Source organism: Cyrtonyx montezumae, unplaced genomic scaffold (genome assembly GCF_038088225.1).
Source record: "Cyrtonyx montezumae isolate F1298 unplaced genomic scaffold, pur_monq_1.0 scaffold_10, whole genome shotgun sequence".
Classification (NCBI taxonomy): domain Eukaryota; kingdom Metazoa; phylum Chordata; class Aves; order Galliformes; family Odontophoridae; genus Cyrtonyx; species Cyrtonyx montezumae.
Genome location: NW_027071826.1, coordinates 41448230 through 41472520, shown reverse-complemented (window position 1 = coordinate 41472520; position 24291 = coordinate 41448230). Strand labels below are relative to the sequence as shown.

Sequence of the window (24291 nt, the reverse complement as noted above, 5' to 3'; positions counted from 1 at the left end):
CCCCCACACTTTCCATCTTTGAAACCAGCATGCCACAGACCTCCAGCATGGCATTTGGTCTGCAGGAGCTCCGTGCTCCAGCTTCGACTGCAAGGCTTCTCCAAGCAGGAGGGGCAGACACGCAGAGCTTCCAGAGGGGATGCTGGCACTTCATCGACACTTGTTGTCCAGCCCAGCAAGGTTCAAGGCCAACAAAGTGACATGATTGGTCACATCATCCAGTGGGAGGATCAGACCCAAATGTCTGATATATAGAAGTGCTCTGTCTCTAAAGCAAGTCCAGTTTGCCTTTCAGGTCAATTGTCAGTAGACAGCAGGAGATCGTCTCCAGAATGAAACTGGCACTGCTGCTAGTGCTGGCCATGCTGGCAGTGTTCTGCCATTCTGGTAAGTACCACTGGCTTTAATCAACCTCTAAACAATCCATGGAGCTCTTCACAATGTGAAAACAATTTACAGTCAAAGGATCATTCCTCCTAATTGTTTCAAATTTGCTCTTCAACGGTTCTTGTTGTCTATTGGAACTGCAATTCTTTCTCTTGTAGAAGTTCTGAGTGAACAAGGCACGGATGGCACTGCCGGGGGGCTCAGGGATACCTGGGTTTCTCAGAAAGTACATCAATATGATACACCACGTCCAACTGTCCCCACTACACAATCTGCACAGCTCAGAAGCTGTAAGCACTTCAGCAGCAAAATACACCATATAACGATATACATGCACATGTTTTATTTTTTTGCATCCAAGAATAGTTTGTTTCAGTGAGTTTGGTTAATTTTCATGTTCTCCTGCTTGGTTCTTCTATACTTTTATTCCAGCTACAGCTTTGCCTTGCGAACTCCTCCAGAAAATAATGGAAAGGTTTATCTTTGGATCTGTTGATGAGTTTATGGATGCAGTATCTCCATTCATCACAACGCCTGCCATGAATGCAATGGAAATCAGTTTGAAGAAGTGTGTGCAGGCTTCAGTTTCAGACAAACAGGCTATTGCACTACTGCTGGTGAGTAAACAAGCACTTTAAACACCTTGACTGATTTTGGCCAAATGTGACCACAAAGCTGAGGTCTCAACAGACTTAGGAGTTTCAGAGGAAATGAATCCTTCAAGGGCTAATGAAAATCTCTAGTGCAAATTCAGAGATGATCAGGTATCCAAGGAGCCAAGTAGGCCTTGACTTTTAGGAACGAGTTCTGGCTCCAAAACTTTGGGTCTTTCCTAAAACAGCTGTGAGCACACAGAGCCCCTACGTTGCCCTTTCTTTGCCTATTGGCAGTTTTCTGTGTTTTTTGCCCCAGGCTGGGGCACATCTTAGGTCAGCTGACAATCTGAGTGCTCACGAGCAGAAGAGTTCAGCCTCCTTCAGCTACACTGGATGTTTGAAAGGATGCTTTTATTACCGATCTTTTCATTGTTTGACTTTTTCATTCTAGACTCAGATACTTGGCAAGTGCTAAGGACGTCACAAATCTGGGCATCTCCTATCTCTGAGGAAGCCAACGAGAAACCAAAGATCCGCTGACACCTGCCTGTCCCCAAGAACTCCTCACTGAACATTTTCCTCTCTCTCATCCTGCACTAATCCCAGCACGGAACCGACCAACCCCGCGGGATGCCTCGCAGATCCTCCCCAGTTCACGTCTCAATAAACTCGACGCATTTCAGCCCTTTGTTCCTCCTCCTCTCGGTGTGTGCTTTCGAAACGACCCAGCCAGATTCCTAGCCATAGCAGCGGAGCTGGACTAGATGACCTTTAAAGGTCCTCCCCAGCTCTCCCTCCACCCGCGTCCCCACTCCCAAAGCACACCCCGACCCCGCCCGCCCCAGGGCTGCCGAGGGGCGGTTCCGGCCCTCGCTCCTCCTCCTCCCCCGGCGCAGTGCCGGTCACGTGCTGGCAGGGTGCCCCCTCCCGGGCCGGAGCGAGGCGAGCTGATGGCGGCGGGGGCTGGCGCCGAGACCGAGCCGCTGCTGCCCCCGCGGAGCTGGCGGGCGGGGGGGGGCGGTGAGTGTATGGCGGAGGACGGCGTGCTGCCCCTCTGCTCCCCCCTTCCCCGTGCGCATCGCTCCCTTCGCCCCGGGGGCTTCCTGGAGTGCCGGCGTCCTGCTTCGGTGCAGCTCTGCCTCCCTCTGTTAGGAGCGTGGCGGTGCGGCTGCTGTTGGCTGCTGTGAGCTCTTAGCCCCGCAGCGAGTCTCTCTTTCTCTCTAACTTTTGCAGCCGCCGGAGCTGCTGAGGACCTCTACATCAACCAGGCCGTGGTGTTTATCGAAGACGCGATCCAAGTAAGTCCAGCCCGGCTGGGAGCCGCCTTGAGCCCCGCGCTGGGTGCCTGGGATGCGTGCTGTCACCTAGCACTGCGTTGCTTTGCAAAGTCAAGTCAGAATCCCAAATCCCTGCGCTGTGTGAGTTCCAGTGCACATCTGCCCAGAGGAAATGTGTTATTTTTTCCAATGAAATTGTGTTGAAATAGTGCCTTCTCTTCCTGTTTGCCCGGCAGGCACTGACTGTGCTGCTTTTATGGCTGGATGTGCCTTTTTTCTTTCTTTCTTTTTCTTTTTTAAGCCTTTTCTCTGAGCATGCATCTGGGCAAACCCTGTGATTTGTCTCAAAACGTGGTTACAAAGCTTCCAAGCTGGCAAACTTTGAGGTTGGTTTCAATGGAGAAGATGGAGCTCTTTGTTTTAGCAGAACTGACGATGCGTGGAAGTCTGTGTTCCCTTCGTGTAGAGGTGTAGGTCAAAGCCTCTTATTTTCACAGTTGTGTGCATTGTACAGCTTTTTGGAGGGATCCATGAATGGGATGAGTGCTTGAGAGGTGAACCAAGCGCATGGGCCTCTGGCAACCAGATGGTTGTGAGTTACTTCAACTGCTGTTATGTGTAACATGGGCAGCACTGCCTTCAGATGACTACCACATTGTTTGATTATCCAACAATGGAGTGATCTTTAGGTTGGGAAAACTTCAGTAGAATCTTTCTCATTGCAGCCACCCAGGCTGTAGTCAAGATACAGTCATTGGTGAGTGTTAATGTAATAATAACTCATGCAGTAATTTCTTTATCTTATTGTGAAACGGGGTTAGTCTCAAGCCTTGAGCCTTGTTGATGAGGCCAAGGTTTATTTTTGTAACCTTATTTTTGTCTTTAACACAGACCACGTGTAATGGTTCAGCGATTTTCTTTTGCTTTCTCTCTACAGTATCGATCTATAAACCACCGTGTGGACTCTAAATCTCTGTGGCTGTATCGCTGGTATTATTCAAGAATTTGCCAGTGGTGAGAACTTGTTCTTTTTTTTTTTTGCTTTTGGTTCAGGTGTAAGTCTTGAATTCTATTCTTTTTTTTTTTTTTTTTTTAATAATTAGATGATCTTTTATTTTTAAGAGCATGCATGTAGGAAGCAGGTAACGAATACATGGGATGAGATAGGAGTGGAAAGCGGCAAGGTGTGCAAAAGTGTGATGAAGAAGGGGTTGAACTCTTTAGCAGGGTCTGTTGTGATAGGACATGGTGAAATGGTTATGATCTGCAAGAGGGGAGATTCAGACTGGATTTAAGGAAGAAGTTTTTTACAGTGAAGTGGCACTACACTGGCACAGGTTGTCCAGAGAGATGGTTGATGCACCATCCCTGGAGATGCTCAAGGTTGTCTAGGACAGGGCTCTGAGCACCTGAGCTCTAGGTGTCCCTGATCACTGCAGGGGAGTTGGAACAGCTGCAGGACTGCTGCACAATAGATTATTGGTATGCACAGCAGTGTGTGTTTAGTTGTAATGCACTGTTGTTACTACACTATTACTTCAGTTCATGTCAAGCATGCTATTCAAGTGCCGTGTTTCAAGTGCTTTCATTTCTACCCGAGCAGGGTTCTGAGCTTGACCATTACCATAATCCTGGCTTTGGCTTTCATTGAAGCACCGTCTTCGCTTACTGTCACATCAGATGTGCGATACCGCCTTCCTGCGTGGGATCCTCCGTGCGGCCTGACCGAAGGCATCGAGCTGCTGTGCTTCCTGGTGTTCATGATTGATGTGTCTGTGAAGGTGAGCAGTGCTTCCATCTGGCTCTGAACGAACAGCTTGGGCTTGGCTGTTTGATTGAGGCTGTTGAAGTTGGGGGATTGTAATAAACAGAACTGTTCTTGGGATCCTTGTTTCTGGATTACTTTACTAAATGAACTTTTCTTCTTGCCACGCATGGCCCATGTGCACCTCTCAGTTCTGTTGATGTCAATTAAAGACTTGCAGGAAAATTCTGGTTGGTGCACTTTTGAATTTCAGGGAACAATTCGTGAGCACAAATGTAAAACTAGAAATACTTGAAAAGCAATTGACTCTGACTTCATTAGGGTGTTGGAATTTGTTTTGAATTGTTACGCTTCTTTTTTATTCCTCCCACAGAGTTACTTAATTGGATGGGAAGAATTTTGGAAAAATAAGTGGCTGATGGCTTATATCCTGACGTTAATTATTTCCCTTACTGATTGGGTTGTGTCGCTGAGCTTTTTCTGCTCAGAGGTAAGAAGTGCTTGCTGCTCTCTGCAGAAACTATGCAACGTGTCTGGGCAGCGAGGCAGAGGAGGAGAACCTGCAAAGGGGTATGCAGTGGGGTCTGTGTGATGCCTTAGAGAACTAAGGGGAAGGGTGAGGTGGTTCATAATGGGCCAGATCTATTGTTGCTTGCTTGCAGTCTTCATTAGGAAAATACTTATTTTGTAAAAGTGCTGAGATGTGAACAACTTAATTAGGGTATGTTAAGGAAAGTCAGAACAATTGACTCAGAGTCTTGTCAAGGGCAGAAATTGCTGTGTAATAAGCAGACTGTAATAAGTAAACAAAAGCTGAAGACTGAAACCAAACACTTATTTCAAGGTGCATCTCTATTTTTAGCTAAAGCAGCTTCTTATTGATTCACTTCTTGAAATGGATCTTGGCAGAAATGCTATCACTTGACTTGCTTATCGTGTTTACCCAGCAGTAAAGTTAGATTTCTTTAAAAATACAAATTGAAATTTCAGTAAGCTCACCAGACTGTTAATTATAAACAGTTTTTCTTTTAATGGGAGATCTATAGCATTTCCTTTGGGCTTTTTTTTTTTTTGACTTTGGTGGGACAGTTATCTTCTGAGAACAGCCTTTTGTGCTGCACTGATGATTTTTTGTTGTTGTTCATGTTTGTGTATATATTTATATCTGTTTTGACAAGTATTTGTGGTCTTAGTCTTACGAAAACTCAACATCTGATTCATTGTTTTGTTTTGCAGGCTGTAAGAATAAGAAGAATTCTTCGTCCTTTCTTTCTCCTTCAGAATTCTTCAATGATGAAGAAAACATTAAAAAGTATCAACAGCACATTGCCTGAAATGGCAAGGTAGGTAGCAGCACAGAAAACATCCCTTCACAGCAAGTCTGTAGTTACCTTTTGCATCCTGGAGCGTGATGCCTGGGTAGCTTTCTTGAAATGGTCACTGAGATCAAGTAGTGATGGGTGGGAAGCTGAATTAACTCTGTGGCTCCTGCTCTCTGTGAAATTTCTTTAGAATGCATATGATGTGATGAGGAAAATTTTTGATGCTGGTTGAGTGGTTTTCTTTTTTTTTTTTTTCTTTCTAATTGTTAAGTAGAGCCCTTTTGTAAAGGGAAGAGCTGAGTCATCAGCTGGGCAAAGGGCTATGCCATGTTACTGCAACGTAGCCTCACAGGGAATTATGGCTAGGGCACAGAGGTACCCCTCTCCCAGTCATGACTATGGCACTACAAGGTACTCTGTGCTTTTTAGGATTCATTACTTCAGGTTTTTCATTTCTAAATGGTTTTTAGACAAACAGATGCTAGAATCTCCTTGACCTTAAATCTGCCTAAGCTCATGCTGAGGAGTTCTGAAGAAGTGTATATCCTTGGCTATTTTTGTATCTTTAGCAAAGGACATTAACAATGACGTTGATATTAATGCATATGATGTGTTCTTTCCAATAGTGTTGTTCTACTACTCGCTGTTCATCTGTCTCTCTTTACCATGTTTGCCATGCTGCTGTTTGCTCGAACAAAGGTAAGCAGCTGCACTGGTGTGCAGATCTCAGTGCTTTTCTGCTTACTCGTGTAGCTGCACGTCTCGTTTTCTAATCAAACTGGTGAAACTTGTTTCCCTGGGAGAGAGCCACTGGGATGAGTTTAAAGTTTATCTAGAGAGATGTAAGTTGCACATAATATTTTTCATGGTCCCACATCTCATTGATACCAACACTTTTCTCACAAGTGAGAAGTTTAAAGCCTGCTGATACAGCAACTTCCTCCAGTTCTCCTTTCTGTCAATCCTTTCTGTTACTTTTTCTGCTTCTCTTGAAACCACCTATGCTGTCTGTGTCCATAGCTCTTAATCCTGGTGCTTTTGGTTTCTATTATCTCACATTTCTTTTTTCCTTTCCTTATCTAGCTATTTGTTAAGTTTACTGCAATGTTAAGCTATCTGCAGTACTGGTATCCCTGGCCTTGCCTTGGTAGGTTTTTGCCTGCGTTACTCTAATGTTTTGGTTTCTGATTTGTGTGGCTTCTTTTTCTTTTTTTGTCTTTGTTTTGTTTCTTTTCTCACTTCCCAAAGGCTGATTTGAAGTGTTGTGGTTAAAATCACTTTTGTGTTCAAGTGCTTTTGGGGTGTTCTTTCTCCTAAACTTCCTGTACCTTAATGTATCCTTCATTGTGCTGCATTCCTTTCCTTTCTAAAGGCCTTCCACAACCTTGTTTGTATGATGATAGCTGTGATTTATTGTGTACTTTTTGCAGTAATCTTAGTTCTTTCCTTAATCTTTACTGAGCCTTCATTCCTCCTGCAATTTGTGCTTGAGCTTCTGGTCTTTCTTATGATTAGCAAATTCCTTGAATTCCTGCTACAGAATTTCTGGAATTAGAAGTAGAGCTCTGTTTTTCCCTTTTCTTAGTTGCATCCAGTATGTTTGTACTACATTTGCATGTCACATATAATTTCATTTATAATCTTTCCCAGCAATTGGAAATACATGTTATACACTTAAGTAAAAAAAAAAAAACCAACAAAACAAAAACCAACAAACAAATTACAGAGAACTATTTTTTCCCTTTTTTTGATTTTCTAATCTGACACCTATACAAACTAATTGTAGCTAACCAGGCAATATACTCAAAGGATGTTTTAGTAATAAAATTCTTGCCTCTAGATTTGCACGCTGCCTTGCATATGTACCCTAGAGGTGCAGTTTTCCATACTTCTCAGCAGATTTAATGGCTGTTTATTCTGTACTTTGTGACTCATGTTCGTATTGTTTGCACTCTGCATCTTTTGTAGCTGTCTCTACTTGAACTTGGGGAAAAAAACAAGTAGGTACAGCATTGTGTAGCTAGAATAAAAGTAAGTGGCTCCTACTCTCTGCTTAATTTTTATGTGAATTCAGGTTGAATATGGGAACAGTCTGTGATTTGTTTTATTTGGTAGTGTTTAGCGTTCTTCTAGCTCTGGGACCCTTGATATTTCTCGTTTGTCTTTTTCTATCAATCAAGGGCAGCTTTAGATCTCCATGCTGTCTGCTCATGTCCTTATGGTCCCTCCTGGGTTTTGAGGTGATGGATGGAACTCTTATTTGGAGCCTCCCGTGTCTCTCAGCTTGCTCTTTTCCCTTATGATTTTTATTGACTGTTAATAAGTTGTTGCACTGTGTTCCCACAGGACCACTATGTTGTCCTAGATTTTATGCTTGTCTTGTGTTTTCTTCCATGTGGCAGATTTAATTGTGTGCATAAGGAATGGATTATTGACTGAAACTATCTATCTGTATGTGTATCATTTTCTTGTCAAGACAGTCTTAGTGATTCCAAGTGCTTCTCTGATAACAATGAGTATTTTTCACTAGGATGGCCTACAGGATAAGGAATGGGTGGGTTATTTTCGGAATTTGCCAGATTCCCTGACATCGTTGCTGGTCCTGCTGACTACGGCAAATAACCCTGATGGTGAGCAGTCTGTTTCAGAAATAACTTGTCTCTATTAATCAATGAATAGTGAAATGTCTTCAGACTGCTGTAACAGTTCTTGTAGCTGAAAGCTCTTAAGAAGGTTCTGTAAAGATTATTTGGCATTAAGTTACTTAGGATTTTTGTATTTTCTTGCTGTAATTTATATATGCAGTGGAATGGTGTGAGAGCCAAAAATTGACAGAGGTCTCCTTTTTTTAATTAAATCAATTTTTTTTTTTTGGTTAAATCTGTTGCAGTAATGATTCCTGCTTATTCTAAGAATCGAGCATATTCCATCTTCTTCATACTCTTCACTGTATTAGGTAAGTCACCACTTGTCTCCATTAATTGAAATGAATTGTAGCTTTGGCATTTATGCACGCCAGCTAAAAAGTCTTTTTTTTTTCTTCAGAGTTTTGTCACTAAGTTTTCCTGCTTTGATTTTTAAAAATTACTATTTTTTTTACTGAGTACTGTCTTACAAGATAAATTTCACGAAAGGCAGTTATTAAATGGTTTAGTTTCTTCATAACTTATCATTAGAGAGCAGATGCATGACTGTATATTCAACGTTAATTATTATTTTTAGAAGAGAAATTCAAGAAAACATTCTTTTGAATTCATGCATATGATTTCTTATGTACATTGAAACAATTTCAGTGCTTGTGTGATACACTGAAATTTTTTCTCTCTGCAGATGGGAAGTTTTGTTAAGTGTGAATCTTATTTTTTATATCTTTGTAAAATAGCTACCTCTAGTTTGGGACATGTTTGAAATGTCTCTTGATTACTATCAAAGCTAATTTTTTTCTTGCTTGATGAGAGAGTTTGGCTGTTGCATTGTAAGCTGTAAAATGTTAAAATGTTTAGATTTAGATTAGTCATTGGCCTTGGATCAGAGAAACATGATGCATCTTTGAGAAACAAGCATCTATTTATGGTACCTTTTTTTCTTCAAAAGGTAACTTATTTCTGATGAACCTACTTACAGCAATAATCTACAACCAGTTTCGTGGATACCTTCTGGTGAGTAAAACTTTGCCAGTGTCTGTGTTCTTTCAATAAGCTGTGAAATGCTGAGTGTTTATGGATTTAACTGTGTTGAAGTATGCCAATCCAGATTGTAAATCCAGTTTTAAGATAAGAGGTTCATAAAATTGATGCACATATTTTTGCACATGCATGCTGCTGTAGCTTGATGCCTTTTGGGTGAGAAAATCACATCTTTTATGTATGCTTTAAGATATGCAACTTTGACTATCATATGAGGAAAAGCAAAAGTTTGAACAACAGTGGAACTGTGAAGAACGGCTATTTTTTAATAGCTATTGTTGCAGATCCCAACATTTAGTTCCTCGGAGTAGTGCAGTATGAGAATCCTTCAATAAAAACAACTTACTGACCCTGGTGCCTATAAGAGAAGTAAAAGGTGACAAAGAAAGTGTAGCTGACAAGTTGTGGAAAGGATATGAAATCTGTGGTGGTAATTAAATCGAGCACTAACAGTTCTTTCTCCTTCATTACCAAGTTGTGTAGTGTGCTCTATTGTATTAGGTACACCAGTTGTTTAGTCTCCAGATGGGAGTGCAGTCTGAATTTCTTTAGCAGGAAGAGGGTCTAAGTTCTTTTGTTTTCTGAATGAGATATTGCTAAACTACTCTACGGGAGGAACGCAGTGAGCTGAAGCAAGAGTATTTTATGAAGCAGGGACAGCTTAAGAAAGATGAAAGTTCATCCTTGCTACTTCCTGTAACTGACGGAATAAGGTAGGGGCTGTGCTACACAAAAGCAGTAGTATCTGACAGCTGAATTGCAGGGCTGTAGGTTAAGAATGTGTTTTGGTGAGTCTTTTTGTTCTGTGTACCAGTATGATGATGGCTTCTCTAGCACAGAATGAACGGCATTTCCCTATTGTGTAAGTAAACTATGTTTACTGGAAGGCTAGAGATTTGTCTGCTTGGTTCCTTCCTTCCTTTGTACAGAGCTCTGGTGAGTGAGAGCTAGGAGGACTTCTCCAGACATGTGAGTGGGGGAGTGCCTGAGGATCAGTGTGTTATCTGAGCTACGTTTTCCTGTTGGTCCACAAGTCCTTCTGGTAGGAATGGACTTTGCTGGTTTCAGTCTTCGGTCCTTAACAATTGTGAGTGTCTGTCTGGCTGTGTGTGGTATCGAAGCAGTCAAGTTACTGATGATGAATACATTGGCAGGAAGGGGAAGAAAACAATATTTTGACTTCTTGGAAACAACTTCAGTTGAATAGAAAAGGCCTTTCTGAAGCTTGCAGTCAGCTTTTTCTAAGGACTAGGCAAATAGTCTGTGGGTCTCATTTGTGTCATCTGTTCCATTTGTCCTTACTTGTCACAGAGGAGTTGGACTAGGTGATCTTTGAAGGTCTCTTCCAACTCAAATGATTCCATGATCCGGATGAATTTCCTGTCAACCAGTGTTAAGCAAACCACCTCTTTTTTTTCTTAATGTGTGGTGTTTTTGTTGTGCAGAAATCTGTTCAGTCCTCCCTCTTCCGAAGACGGCTGGGAATCCGGGCTGCATTTGAAGTGCTTTCTTCCCTAAAAGAGACTCCTGCTAATGCAGAACAGTGAGTGAAACAGTAGTGCAGTCTCCCATTTGAGACCCAGCAGAAAAGACCAAACCTATAGTCCTCTTGTTTAGAGTATGTAGGGAGCTGATAGGGTCACAGCTTGAACTGGTACAGAGGTGTGGCTGCCTGAGGAGGCACAGACAAATTGTTGGCACCTGTGTTCCCTGGGGACCAAAAAGGGTGGACCTAAGGTAGAGCTACCCTGGGCTCGTATGAGGGCCAGCTACTGATGGAAAAGCATCTCTTGGCCCTTGCCTGTTTCTGTATGGGTGCTGTGTAGCTGCAGATCCCCTTCACCAGTCACATGAGTTCCATTCTTTTCTCTGTACGTAACTATTGGCCTACCTGCAAATACTTTAACTCGCATCACCAAGAACCTGTCAGAAGCAAGTTTGTTTCTTCATAAACAGAACAGTGTATTAATAGGTTTTTCTTGAAAAAAGATAGTCTTGTTTATTTCTTTATTTTATTCTTGAAGTGGGTTTTTATAGCGTGTTGTCTGGGACTTTTATGGGATATTTCCCTTTAATTGCTGGTTCTGATTTTATTTCCTTTAAAAGAGAAAAACAAAGACAGAACTGTTGACCGTCTTGATGACAAGCTATCTCTTTCAGGGCTCCTCCTCTAAGCTCATCTTCTTTTGGATAGGTCCTATGTTAGTGCTGGGGCCTTGTTTCAAGTGCTGCAGAAAGTTGAAATGGATTTTCGCTGCAAGCAAGCAATCATGATGGTAAGAACTGGATGTTCTTAATCATTGGAGGCTATCAAAGCTTCTTGATGGGACAGCTGTGGAAACTGGTTGTTTTTTTTTTTTTTTTTAATCACAGCACTGATTTAGGAGCACTAGTCTTCAACTCAGCTGCTTATGTCCTGTTCTCTTTAAGATGTGAGCTCAGCCCAGATCAATTTTTGCTTACGTGTTGGTCTTTGGAACAAAAGCTGTCTCTAGGCAATAATTCCAACCTAAGATTGCCACTCCTGTGGTTGGTTTGAAGGGGAAGGCATTCACTGATTCGTGGTGTAGGCTGGTGAAGCCTTTGTTTTGCTGAGCCAACATTTTGATTTGCTTTAATTTATATCTGAAAGTAAAATATTTCTCACTGTGTTCTGGAGCTGCTATCTACAGCTTAGTGGATCTTCAACGTTTGAAAATGGTGGGGTTTTTTTTTTTCCAGTGTATGTAATGGCGTTGCTTCCTCTAGCGTGTTGATACTTGTGTCAGGCTACAGGGCAAGTGGTTTTACTTAACTAAATGCTTAATGTTGCTCTTCATGGTTTTCAGATATCGCAATTTGCTCTAACAGGAGATACAAGGTGCTGAGGTTGCAGGCATGGTATCAGAAGAACTGTTTAAAAAATAATATTTCTTTTTAAGAGCCAAATCACAACAAGTTTTGGAGGTAGATGTTATGAACCGTGCCAGCGGTTGGCTGGCTCCAGTGTGAAGGTACACAAGTGGCTTCCTATTGTTGTCTGGGATAGGGACTGTGTAAACAGAGTTGCCTGAAAATAGCACTCTGCTCTGTGATTATGTCAGGCTGCACTGTTAGCTAAGTACACAAATCCAGTCTGAGAGTGATGGTACTTCTTGAAGATACTCCTAATGCAGATGTTGATCTGGCTTTCTCTTTCACGTGAAGTCGCTTAAAATATGCTCCTGTGACCAGCTGTCAGCATCTCAGTTCCAGAGGCTCTTTGAAGAACTAGACAAGGATGCCATTAAGCAAGTATGTATGTACCTTGTAATCATTTATGGAGTGCCATAAGTTAGCATGGTTTTGAACAAAAATGTATGTTGGTTTATTCTGTATCTACATGGAACTAAGATCTTTCTATTTGAGGAAGATGAATGTTGGGGGAGGTGGAAGGAATATATACGGTTAATAGCCTGGTGGTTATTTTACCTGCTTGAGGCATTGGAGAGGTTGGATTTCTTCCCTTCTTTATTATCTTGTTGGTGATTGTGGCACAATACACTTCTGCTATTTGGAAATGATCTCTTGCTGATAACAGCCAGAGCTTGAAAGCACTTTCCTATTTAAATGTAGTTAACGTGGGTACGTGGCTTGAAGTTTTGCTTTGAAAAGATATATTTCTTAAATCTGAAACTGTGCTTTTTTTTCCCCTATGTTGTTATTAAAATACTTGTGTTGCATCTCAGTGTAATCGTTGTGTTCTTCTTTTCAGCATCCTCCCTGTCCAGAGTACCAATCTCATTTTATGCGGAAAGTGCGGTTTGTCTTTGGCCATCCCTACTTCGGCTATCTGGGGAATGTTGTTGCCCTTGCAAACATTGTTTCTATCTGTGTAAGTAAAAAAGAAAAATACTTTCTTCCTGTTGCAAAATTCAGCAGTAAAACAGAAGATTCATAGGAGATTCATTGTTATTTAAGGTGGTTTTGGTGTTGGATGCAGATAAGCAGCCTTCTGAAAGAGATGACTTCTTCTTAGGGGTAAGATGCAACAATATTTCTATGTATATTGCTGTTCCTTCAATATGTTTAATTCTAATCTTTATTATCATTTGTGGGGGCTGAAGGCTATCAACTGCTTCTTCATCATATACTATCTGATGGAAATGTTGTTGAAAATCTTGGCAATGGGCTTGAAAAGATACTTATCATACCCAAGCAATAGGTTTGATGGACTTCTAACTACAATTTTGCTGGTAAGTTGGTTTTGTTTTGTTAATTTCTGTATTCCTGGATTTGGTGTCTAGGAGCTGCAGATCTAGCAGGATGCTAATAGGATTACTCTTAATTCAACACTGATGTGCTGAGTTAAACAGCTTGAGCCAGTGCCACCTTTTCAGTGGCATGAATGCTTTGGAATAATACTTTGAATGTCCCTTTTCTGGAGATTGGCTTCTTGAAATTGCTGAAAAATTTGAGCTCTCTTTTAATGTTGTTTGGAAACATTCTGCTCACAAGGATGTCTGTTATGAAGTTAAGCATCACTTATTTTGTCACTTTTCTATTCAATGTTTTATCTGTTTGTAAAACCCTGAACCCTAACTTACACAATGTAATTCACTCGGTATCTTTTAATGTGTCACTTTAGAACTAATTTGGATTTATTGTCAAATATCTCAATATGAGAGCTATAAATAGAGTCAAGTTAGTGTCTTAAAGATTTTGAAAATGTTTTCTGTCGAGAAAGGTAAGCAATGTTTGAAAAGTTTTTACTCTTTTCTTCTATCTGAAGGTTTTGGAGATTGCAACTTTTGCTGAATATGGATTTCCTCATCCTGGTTGGTAAGTAATTTCCTTGAACCATTACACTTTCTTGGATGCCTGGACCCAACCCAGACAACTTGTTCTGCCTAGACCATAATTTACCAAACCTAGAAGTAGTTCTCACTATTGTAGTTACTGAACTTCATGCTATAATATTTAGTAGAGAATTTGCCACGTAACTGTTGATCTGTACTGGAATAGCAAGCAAAAATCTCTTGACTTTTATTTTTATTTTTTTAAGCCCAAGAATTCCTACGTCATTACCTAAACTTTTTTTCATCATTAAAACCACAAAAATCATTGTTTCCACAATGTACAGCCATACCTGCAGAGGAAAGCAAAGGACTTCTGGAGGACTTGATGTATCTTTCAGAGGTGGTTCTTGAATGTAGACAGCTGTTAGCACTCCAACAGTATCTTGAAGCAACAGTTACTTTGTCAATCACTGCAAACAGATTATAGCCTGGGAGAGACCAGATGGCATGAACATCGTGTTCTGTGATACATCCTTTAGTCACAATTGCAATTACTTGATCTGCAGATGTAACATCTTAAAGACAAGACCGAGGGGTTTTTTTTTTTACTATTATTCTAGAATGTGCTCCTTGTGTTGCTGTCTTAAAATGATTTTAAAGCTAGACTCGAATGTTTGTGATGCAAATTGTAATCTAGGATCTGTTACCAAGGAAGTTTGTCATTGCAATGTTTCGTTACACCACCACCTGCCCACGCTTGCAGCATGAAGCACCCAGCATGCCTGTGTAAAAGTCAGCTAACACTCAAACTGAGATTTGAAGCGTATGGATATTGCCTATGGAATGCATACCTAAGAGAATGTTGTCTGGGCAGTCTGTCAGCTTTATGCTTTCTTTGGAGGCTAACTTCAGCCTGTGCTCAGTAGTTCAATAGTGTCTTTCTATCATGGGCTGTTTCTCTGATTTATTTCTTCTTTAGGAGACCAGAGTTTGTGGGCCTGCTGTCCCTGTGGGATATGGTGCGGTTGGCGAACATGTTAATTGTGTTCAGGTTCCTGCGGATCATTCCTAATATGAAGGTTGTTCACACACATTTCTGATATCTCTGTTAATCAAGTTACAAATTTTGTGAAAGCTTCTCCCAGTGTTGTGCACTAGCATGCCCTTTTGTCTCACTGAATGGGATTGTAATTCTTCACTCTGCATTCTAACTGTCCAGACAATTGCAAAGCACCTCACAAACTCTCCTCAGGTGGTTTTCTCCACTGGGGTGGTAGAGAAGTCCTGTTGATGTTGCTGTAGCTGATGCTGGCATTATAAAATGGGTAGAGGAATGCATCCATAAATTCTTGCATAGCTTGTATCGGGATTCAGCCTTAACTAAGTGACTTGATATGAGGAACTTTGTACTCAGGAGCTGATAGGCTCTTACTAGATGCTGACAGACGTTTTGATCCTGCAAAACTGGGAGGAGTTCCTTTCTTCACTTTCCAGTTATGGGTAGTTACACCAGAGCACCCATAATCTCAAATCACATTTATTTGTTATAATCCAGCACTTAGTTAGCTTGAAAGCTAAGCCTGAATCCACATAAGGAGTGGGACTTTTATGCTTTATTGAACTAAGATGCATATCTACCTGATGTGATCAGAGGTCATAACGTGGGTGGGGACTAGAAATGCTTCCGCATCAATCTCTCTGGAGCTGTGGGATGCTTAAATTTGTTATCCCCCCTATTCTGGTCTTCTACCTAGCCATTTAGGTCCTGGTACCTGAGCGTGCCTAAAATATAGCATGATATCTGTGTATGAAAAGGTGTACAGCACTGTTTGTAAATTATTCAGTTATCACTGTGTGAAAGATGGTCTGCATTCAGATGTGTCTCAGTTTTCCTGATCAGTATTAATTTGTCCTTTTAGTGAAAATAACACTTCGCAGGTTGGAAGCGTGACAAATATAATATGTATAAAACTGTGCTTTGTTTCAGTTCATGTCTTTGGTCGTTACAACATTGCTGGACCTAATAAAAAACTTGAGAGCCTTTGCAGGAATCCTGGTGGTAAGTCATGATGCAAAAGGGACAAGCACATTTTCTTTATTAGCCTGCTGTCTGCAAGAAAGGCAGTACTGAAGTAGACCAGGGTCTTTAGGTGGCAGGTTCTGTGACTCGTAACGTTTCACCAACATCAGGCAGTTCTTCTCCAGAGCTGCAACGAGCTGCTGTTTTGTTATGGTTTGTACAAAGTGACTGTGTCTCAACTACCAGTGCCTTATAGGAGAGCCTTTAAAAGGTTATTTAAAACTTCTCTGAAGTATTTGTCTTGGGCTGGATATTTTCAGTTTCAAAAAATCACCTGTTTTCTAGAGGCAGCCTGGTTTTCCATGCCCTGACCTGCTTATCTTAAACTAGATAGCATATCAACTTTAAAAACCATTTTGAGTTGGGAAGATCTTTGTTAGCGTGTTTGGACATGGAATTTTCTGAAAGTCCATGCCATCATGCTCAAAGAGTGTTTTCTGTGTGTAATGTGTGATTAAAGGATGTATCACAGCACATGATGTTTGTGGCTGCGTTTCCTAACTCTTGAGTTTCTGGATTTGCAACCGTGTCTTTCTGGCAGAGCAGATGAGTCTGTGGGGCATTATTTTTATAGTGATTAATTTTTTTTTTTTTAAGATAAACATTTTCTTAAATTTAGGTAAAGACTGAGGATTTGCTGTGTGTTAGGTATTATCTAAGTTTTTTTTTTTTTGTAAGAATATCAAAATAAAAATGGACTTGGCACTCAATTTATCAAAGAATATCTGCTATTGGCATTGCTATTCTTGGTTTTTATCGTTAGTTGTGTCCTGGAGATGTTTACGTTGCAATTTGAAATAAGAATGTTGGCTTGTGCAAGAATATATTGGCAGCAACTTCATTTTACTGTGCAAGTTATATATTCTGTTGGGTGCTATGCATAAAACTGGGAAATATTTCAGGAGTGTGCAACTGAGGTATTAGCTTTCATAGGTGAAAGTGTATTTCAAGAGACAAAATGCCTGATGTCAGAGCCCTATGGGTTAGCACTCTTTGCTGAACATTGTTGTGCTTTACTTACAGCTGTGCCACTACTACCATGGCCATGCGTGGGCTGTAGTGTTCTGCTGGAAGGCCCTTTAGTTCCTGACAGACGTGACTACAATGGCAGGAGCTTGAATTTATAGGCTCAAATTCTTTTACAGCAGTTATGCCTTAGTGTTTCAGTCTGGCGTCCCTACTCATGCATGTATGACATAATGCTTATGAGGTGATTCTTGCAAAATGTCCTTCATGCCAGGAGTGTGAACGGTTGTTTTTCACTAATCATGAGACAATTCTGCCATAGCATTAGTTGCTTCCATTAATTGAACTTGCTTTTACTTGAGGCAACTAGGAGCTGCTGCTGAGCTCCTGTCATATTGACATCTGACTCCATTAACAGTTGATGCTGGAAGTCTTTCCAAATTTTATCTTGGAGCTTGTGCTGGTGAAGTAATTTAGCTCGTTAGCTAATTTCTCAGGCAATACACGTGCTTAGATTAAATATCAAAGAATAAAGCCAACTTTATTGCAAGGCCAGATACCCCATCTTCTGGTAGGCTGTAGAATGGCAGCTTCAACTTCAGTAACTTTTAAAAGAGCTATGCAGTCCCTCTTTGTGTGGACTTCCCCACTTTATCTTTTTTCTAGCAGAACACTTATGTGACTAGGGACATCTTAGACTGAAAACTCATCTTGTCTCAAGCTGTCCTAAAACAAAGGGCTTCTTACTCAGAGGGGTTAAGTTACAGGATATTTTTATATCAGTCATTTTAGGATTAAGATTTGCAAGAAGTACTTTAACTTAGTAGTTCCAGGCGCTGTTCTTGACTGTTGTCCTTGTGATGCTAAGGTGAATTCCATATTAATTGCATTGTTTTCTTATTTAGTGTCAGAAATATTCAAAACTAATACCTGTATGTATTCCTTACAGGTGGTTTTCTATGCATTTGCTATAACTGGCATAATGCTTTTTAAAGGTGCTGTGGTTCCAATGGGAAATGTCAGGTAATGCTACTTTGAACAGTGATAGTCAGTGGTTTTCAAATGCATCTGCAACACTATGCCCCTGTGTTATTTTATTTTTTCTCTCACATTTAAGGCTGCCTTTGCATTAATCACACAGACCTTTTTTTTGCCTGTCTTCTTTTGTTCTGTCAGTTTTTTTTCTTGCTGTATTGGCATTGCCAGAAAGCTCATCTGTAGCTTGAAATTTTAACCTGCTGTAGCTGTAATACTTGAATGATTTCCCCTGTTTTCTGCACAGATGAGGTACTTCACTTTCTACAAGGTGCTCACAGGAATCTTGTTTTTAAGGAATAGTATGTAGATAGCTATTCTCATAACAGACTATAATCTCTTACAGTCTTGTCAATACAACATATAACAATGGCACTTTGCAGTGTGGGACCTATGAACAGCTGGAATATTGGCCGAACAACTTTGATGACTTTGCTGTGAGTCAGTCTTAGCTCTCTTTCCCTGATGCCATCCCTCATTTTCTGAGACTTTAAAGCATGTGATGCATTAGCTCGATTTCTGTTTTCCTCATTCTCTTCAGGCAGCCTTAGTGACTCTCTGGGATGTGATGGTAGTGAATAACTGGCAAGTCTTCTTGGAAGCATTCTCAAGATACTCAAGTCCGTAAGTTGCAGTAATAGTACTGATGCAGTGCCATATAAATCTGGCTTGTAAAGTAAATGAACAAGAATTGCTCAGACAGCACCGTTCCTACAATCTTATAAAGAGGAGTGCTTCTTTTCTTGTGGGTAATTCTAGGTTTGTAGGAAAAAGCTTAGTGTTGCTTGGGTGGCCTTTAACTATGTGACTTGGTGGATGGCCTAGTGCTTGGTGCTGCAAAAGCTGTGGTCATGTTTAGAAGGTATTCAAGCTGATTTGATAGTTGTCTTGTTCCAAAAAAAGTGTGGATTATGAACAGTTTTACAACGTGCATTTGGTGAGTGGCTCTCAATGAAGAGTCAATTGTGCAAAAGTGATGTAAGTGAATCATAGTAACTTATTTTAGGTTGCTTCTGTGTTTACCCTGTGGGTAAATAATTTTTGGTAGGCTTAGAACCTTGGGCATATCTTTCATTTGTATTGCACTGCTTTATGGGAATTTTGAGTTAACGGGATAGCCTCTGAGTTGAATAGGAATACCATCCTAGACAGATCTTTCTGTGATCCATAACATCCTTTCCTAGCCTGTTTTCTGTCCTTTCACGGTTTGTTTAGGTATGTTAAGTTGGGGGACAAAATCTGTTTGGCTAACAAGTGAAATTTCAAGATTATCATTGTTGGATCCAAATCTTTACAATAGGAAAGTAGTAGTATAACCTTTGAAGAAAAAAATGTGATTTCATGTCTGTCTTTAGTCACTTTCAAGATGAGATTATTTGCTGCCTACTTTATCATAGAACCGCAGAATCATTTATTTCCTTTCATCTGATCTACAGGTGGGCAAAGGTCTATTTTGTAGCCTGGTGGTTAATCTCCTCTGTCATCTGGGTTAATCTCTTCATAGCTTTACTTCTAGAGGTAAGACGATATATTTATTTGATGTTAAATCCTGACAACAGGTTATGATCTGTATGGGAAGTGAAAAGAGCCCTGAAAGCCTTCTGGGAAATGCATATTGTTTTTGTGGGTCTTCTTGATCTTCTTCCCCATCCCTTTTCCCCAGATGTTCAGGAAGCATTTTCATTTCCCCAGACACTGTGCATTTCTTTTTTTTTTTTTTTTCCAACTTTGTCACAAGTCTGGTTGCATTTCACTGGATGTGAATGTTTGTCTGTTACAGCTTATTTGCTTTAAAGATGTGTTATGGTATCAGTTTATTTCTGTTGCTTTTGTTTTCCAGAACTTTATTCACAAGTGGGACCGTCGCTGTCATCGGGAATCTCTCTCGGATATTGAGTATCAGAGGACAGTTGAACTAATGTTCAGGTGAGTTAAATTGGGCATGGTAATTAATTTATATTGTTCTGTTCAGCTCCTAGTGATTGTTGTGAGAGAATAGAAGGCTTCTCTTAATGTCCTTCCTCTGAACAAGCTGTTCCACCTTTTACGTTGGTGAATCTCAGTATGTGTTGTAGTGGAGCTTGTTTTAAGCTGACTTGTGAGCCTCACCTTTATATGCTTTATGCCAAGATTGTGATGGGAGAAGAGGTATTGGAAGTAGGGGGAACTGTGCTGACACAGAGAAGAAAATAGAGGATGAGGAAACTGGTGCACATTCTTGGCTGATTATGAAATTGTGGGTGGTGAGTTGATGCTTGATGATGATGAGCATGTAGAACTTCTGGTGCACACTGGATATTCAATAGTAGCACTGGGAACGTTTTCTCATTTGGGAGATTTTTCAGGAAGACAAATTTACTGACCTTCAGTTGTATTGTACTGTGTGCAGGAAATTGTTTCCCTGCTCCTTGTGGGAAAACAGCTGCTGGTTTCCTTGACACATCTGTAAAGGTTGGATCACTGGCAAGTAGATGCATCTTTAGGGAGCATCAACTTATTGTAATTTTAATTCCACTTTTCAAGAATGAAATGAGCACATGTTCTTGCAATGTGGACCTTGAGATGCAACAAATGCTGAGAAGTTCCCTCTGTTGTCCCTAACAACTCATGCTTTCTCTTTGTAGAGATGTCTTGGAAGAACCGACAGAGGAAGAGCTGATGGAAAAACTGCACCAGCATCCACACCTGCACTTATGTAGGTGACTGGAGGGAAGGATGGACTTTTTTAGACCTCTGTTTTTTTGAGGTTGTCAGCTGGAAGAAACTGAATGGATTTTCAGTGAGGTGCTGTCGGGAGAGGTTTGCAGGGCAGTATGTAAGGCTTTGCTTGTCAATTCTCTGCCGAAATAATTTTTTTAATTCTTCATAGTAATCCTTACTATTCTGACTTGATTTTAAGTTGCAATTTTAGAGGAGTATTGCAGCTATTATTTTTATAAACTGTCGGTATCAGAAAGTTTTATTTTCTTTTTTTTTAAGAAGGGAAAGCATGTTAAAAGGACAGCGCACTTTAAAACATGAACTTTGTAACCACTAAGCCTGCTACTTTGAAAAGCACAAGAAAATGGAGCCCCCTTTCCTAGTAGGGGAGTGTGGAAAGGGCCTTGCCCTGCAGTTGGAGAATGGATTAGGCAGGGCCAGGACACAGTCTTTCATCTTTTTGTAGGGAAACATTACACCAGCCTGTCTTAGTAAATTTACAGGAGTTAATCACTTTAGAACACAACTAATTTCAATTCATAGTTGAACTGAACAACATGGAGTGCCTACTTCACACCTCTTTCATTTGATCTGGAGCTGGTTGCACCACACTGGTTGCTTTGAGAGCAGTAAGTTCGAGTGGAAAAGTTAGGTTTATGGTTTTCAATGTGCTTTTGTTTGATTCTTTGTCACATAACCAGAAAATGGCTGTCACAAATAGACTCAAACCCAGCTGAAATTTTTAATATGTGAAAATGAAACTATACTTTGGGGCACTGAATTTCATTGAACCACTCATCACTAAAATAGGCAGCAATTCTCTGCAGTGGTCAAGGCCTAGGAAGGTAAATGACCATAGAACACCTATGAACTGAGGAGTTATCCGAATCTTTCTAGGTAACAAAACATTATAGAAAGTCTCACGTAGTCATCCTATTTACTTTTTCCTCTTGTTTTGTCATCAGTTTTTTTTTTCTAGTTTCTTCTCCCTGATACAGGAAAGAATCTGTGATAATGGTGCACTGAGCTCAGAAGTGTATTACTGCATTATTGCACTATTTGAAAGTTATTTGTTGGTTCTCGTGTGTTTCTTTTTCACTAATTTTCCTTGTGCTTTAGACAAAATGCATGTCTTGTGGTTTACTTGTGTATATGACAATCTCAGCAGAGTTCTGTGCCACACAGCAATCTGTCTTTACTTCTGTAATTCTGCACCTTTAGCCATGCTGTTGTCTTGTGTTCACTTTTGTCTCTGTTCCTTAATAATCTGAGTAACTCACTTGCACAGGTTTCAGGTGGCATTACCATGCTTATTTTCTGTCATGAACTTGGAACACAGATTATAGCAAGTAGATAAAAGGCACCAGCACGCTTCTGTATTTGGTTTTGCATTCTTTTCAGGATGGTTTCTGCTTTTTCAAGGTTGATTTAATCACAAACACCAATTTATTGGCACTGTTAATGGGGTTATATTATATTGACCATTTTATTCAGCTGTCTTCATTTTGTACCTTTCTGAATACTTGGAGAAGCTACTTTGGCCAAAAAGTTGGTGCTCATTTCCCATCAGCTTACACGCTTCAATTCTCTGTTTTCCTTTGTTTGTTTTTAAGATTTTTCTTTCTCCATTACATTCCACTACAGTCTACCAAAGCAACATAAATGGGTGTGGAATGTCATCACCAGTGCCTCTGCAATGCAGTCTTCACATCTGCACAAGGGTGAAGAAGGATCTCTGAAGGGAATAGTCTTAGTCTTGTTCTTGTTTCACAATTGTGTAATAGATGGGAAGTTTAATTAAAGTTCATATAAAATTGTGGTATCTAATTGCATTTGTACTGAAAGATGTAAGTGACCACAGGTCTTGCACAATAACTGTATAAATCCTGAAAATGTAACCGGGTAAAATTTGAGGTTTGTATTATTGAAAAGGTTTCCTCTTAAAATATGAAATTGAGCTGTTAAAATGATTCCTGTGGTTTGTTTTCTTTCCATGTCCCGCAACTATGGAATTCTCTGTTTATAGAGATGCATTAGCATCATCTGTAGGCACTTATGCTTAACTTTTAAGGTGAATCTTCCTTGGAACAGAGTCAGGATGATGGACAGCTTGGTTTCCATTTTCATTTTAGTCTTTGATGTATCTACAAGCTGGATTTTCCTTTCTTGTTTCTCCCTGCGAGGATCAGCACGATATATGTTCTCATAGCAATTCATAGAATCATTTGAGTTGGAAGGGACCCTTAAAGGCTCACGTCGAACTCTCTTGCAATGAACGTAGACACCCACAATAGATCAGGTGCTCAGAGCCCTGTCCAGCCTGACCTTGAATGCCTCCATGGATGGGGTGGGGCATCCACTGACTCTCTGGGCAACCTGTGCTAGTCCTTAATCATAAAAAACTGTTTCCTTATATCCAGTCTAAATCTCCAATCTTTTAGTTTGAAAGCATTTCACTTTGTCTTATCACAGCAGACTCTGCTGAAGAGTCTGTATCTTTTTTTTCCTCACTTGGGATAGATTTTAATATTTTTTTTGAAACAGGTTACTTTTTTTAAGAACAGGACAAATCAATTCTGGGTCAAGCTAAAGACTTCTTACGTTTGCTAGTGTCTCTGGCAATTGCTTAGGTGAAGCGTGTAGGAACTAAAGCAAACCGCAGGTGACCTTGCCTTATAAATCAGGCTCAGATTTTGGCCAGTTGCTGAAGGAGGCCTTAATCAGCAACCTGTTGACTAATTGGAAATGCTTCAGGTGTTTTTTATTCCTCACCTGCTGCAAATTTGTGCTATTTAAAGACTTAAGGATGATGGGAGAGAGAAGAGAGAATTCAAATGTTCTCATTTCAGTAGAAATAGCAATCAGTTCCACTAGCATGCTGAAGTATGAGGAAATCTTAAAAGCTGCAAATAGGGCAGCCAGCATAACATCAATAACTGGGCAGAAGCGGCAGTCAAAAGAAGAAGTACCCCCTTGGATTTCAGGGGATTATGTGAGTAGAGTACATGAGGGTTGCTTTCTTGACTTTTCTGTTTCACTGGTGGGGGCTATTGGTTAGGAAACTCTGTACTGTAAGGTAAAACTATCTTACGTCTTGTTTTCACCTGTCTGTGTACCATGAGCAGTAGCATCTGTACATAGTGTTACCATGACTTCTGCTATTGCTTAATGTTCTTTTAGTCAGATGAAGTCATTTCAGTTTTCCATCTGTCTTGGCTTTTTACTGAAAAGGAAATAAATATAGGTGTCTGCGTGTGCTCTTTATGTAGGCGTGTTGATGACTTTTGCTTTCCCTAGAGTTTTCTTCAAATAACAGGCCTTCCGCCTGAGGGGAGATCAAATGGTTTGGACTTAATCTGCAGTTGTTTAAATGTTTGGAGACATTTATTATGTGAACTTCGAGTAGAAGTAATTCAGAGTGGGGGAGGGAAGAGAATTGGTTTCAGCTCTAAGCACTGCCTAGGATGTTTCCAAATGTCTTTGATAACCTAGAGGAAGTAGCCAAAATTGTGGGAGGAAAATGTAATGAAGACAAAGTATTACAGTTAAAAAAAAAAAATACTGCATGGGAGAATAAATGGTATTAGAGTACAAATTTTAGAGGGTTTAGGTATCTGAAAGATTAAATGAAAAGTACTTTGCTGTAACTAGTGTTGAAATTCCAGTTTTGGAATGGCATTCCAGTGTTGGGCTCCACGTTTTAAAGTAAACAGGTTAGGG

General features: G+C 40.4%; 1 protein-coding gene and 1 long non-coding RNA gene across 2 annotated transcripts; both read left to right on the top strand.

Moving 5' to 3' along the window:
• Positions 1–294: 294 nt before the first annotated feature.
• LOC136060926 (uncharacterized) lies at positions 295–1504 on the top strand. Its single transcript, XR_010623404.1, has 3 exons — positions 295–387; positions 820–1004; positions 1435–1504. It is a non-coding gene; the product is annotated as an uncharacterized LOC136060926 (long non-coding RNA).
• Positions 1505–1930: 426 nt separating this feature from the next.
• TPCN2 (two pore segment channel 2) lies at positions 1931–22538 on the top strand. Its single transcript, XM_065755025.1, has 25 exons — positions 1931–2003; positions 2226–2281; positions 3198–3274; positions 3864–4041; positions 4399–4515; positions 5262–5368; positions 5974–6046; positions 7878–7977; positions 8238–8303; positions 8942–9006; positions 10479–10576; positions 11228–11309; positions 12220–12306; positions 12767–12886; positions 12973–13032; positions 13119–13247; positions 13784–13833; positions 14770–14869; positions 15778–15849; positions 17786–17859; positions 18218–18308; positions 18413–18495; positions 19308–19389; positions 19712–19797; positions 20496–22538. The coding sequence occupies exons 1-25, from the start codon at positions 1934–1936 to the stop codon at positions 20572–20574; spliced, it is 2202 nt and encodes a 733-aa protein (XP_065611097.1). The 5' UTR covers positions 1931–1933; the 3' UTR covers positions 20575–22538.
• The last annotated feature ends 1753 nt before the right edge of the window (positions 22539–24291 follow it).

Bases quoted from the DNA above. Each gene is read 5' to 3' on its own strand.
- TPCN2 (XM_065755025.1), top strand. From the start codon at position 1,934: ATGGCGGCGGGGGCTGGCGCCGAGACCGAGCCGCTGCTGCCCCCGCGG. The intron at 6,047-7,877 runs GTAAGCAGCTGC...ATTTTTCACTAG, and splicing joins TGCTGTTTGCTCGAACAAAG to GATGGCCTACAGGATAAGGA. The intron at 18,309-18,412 runs GTGAGTCAGTCT...CATTCTCTTCAG, and splicing joins ACAACTTTGATGACTTTGCT to GCAGCCTTAGTGACTCTCTG.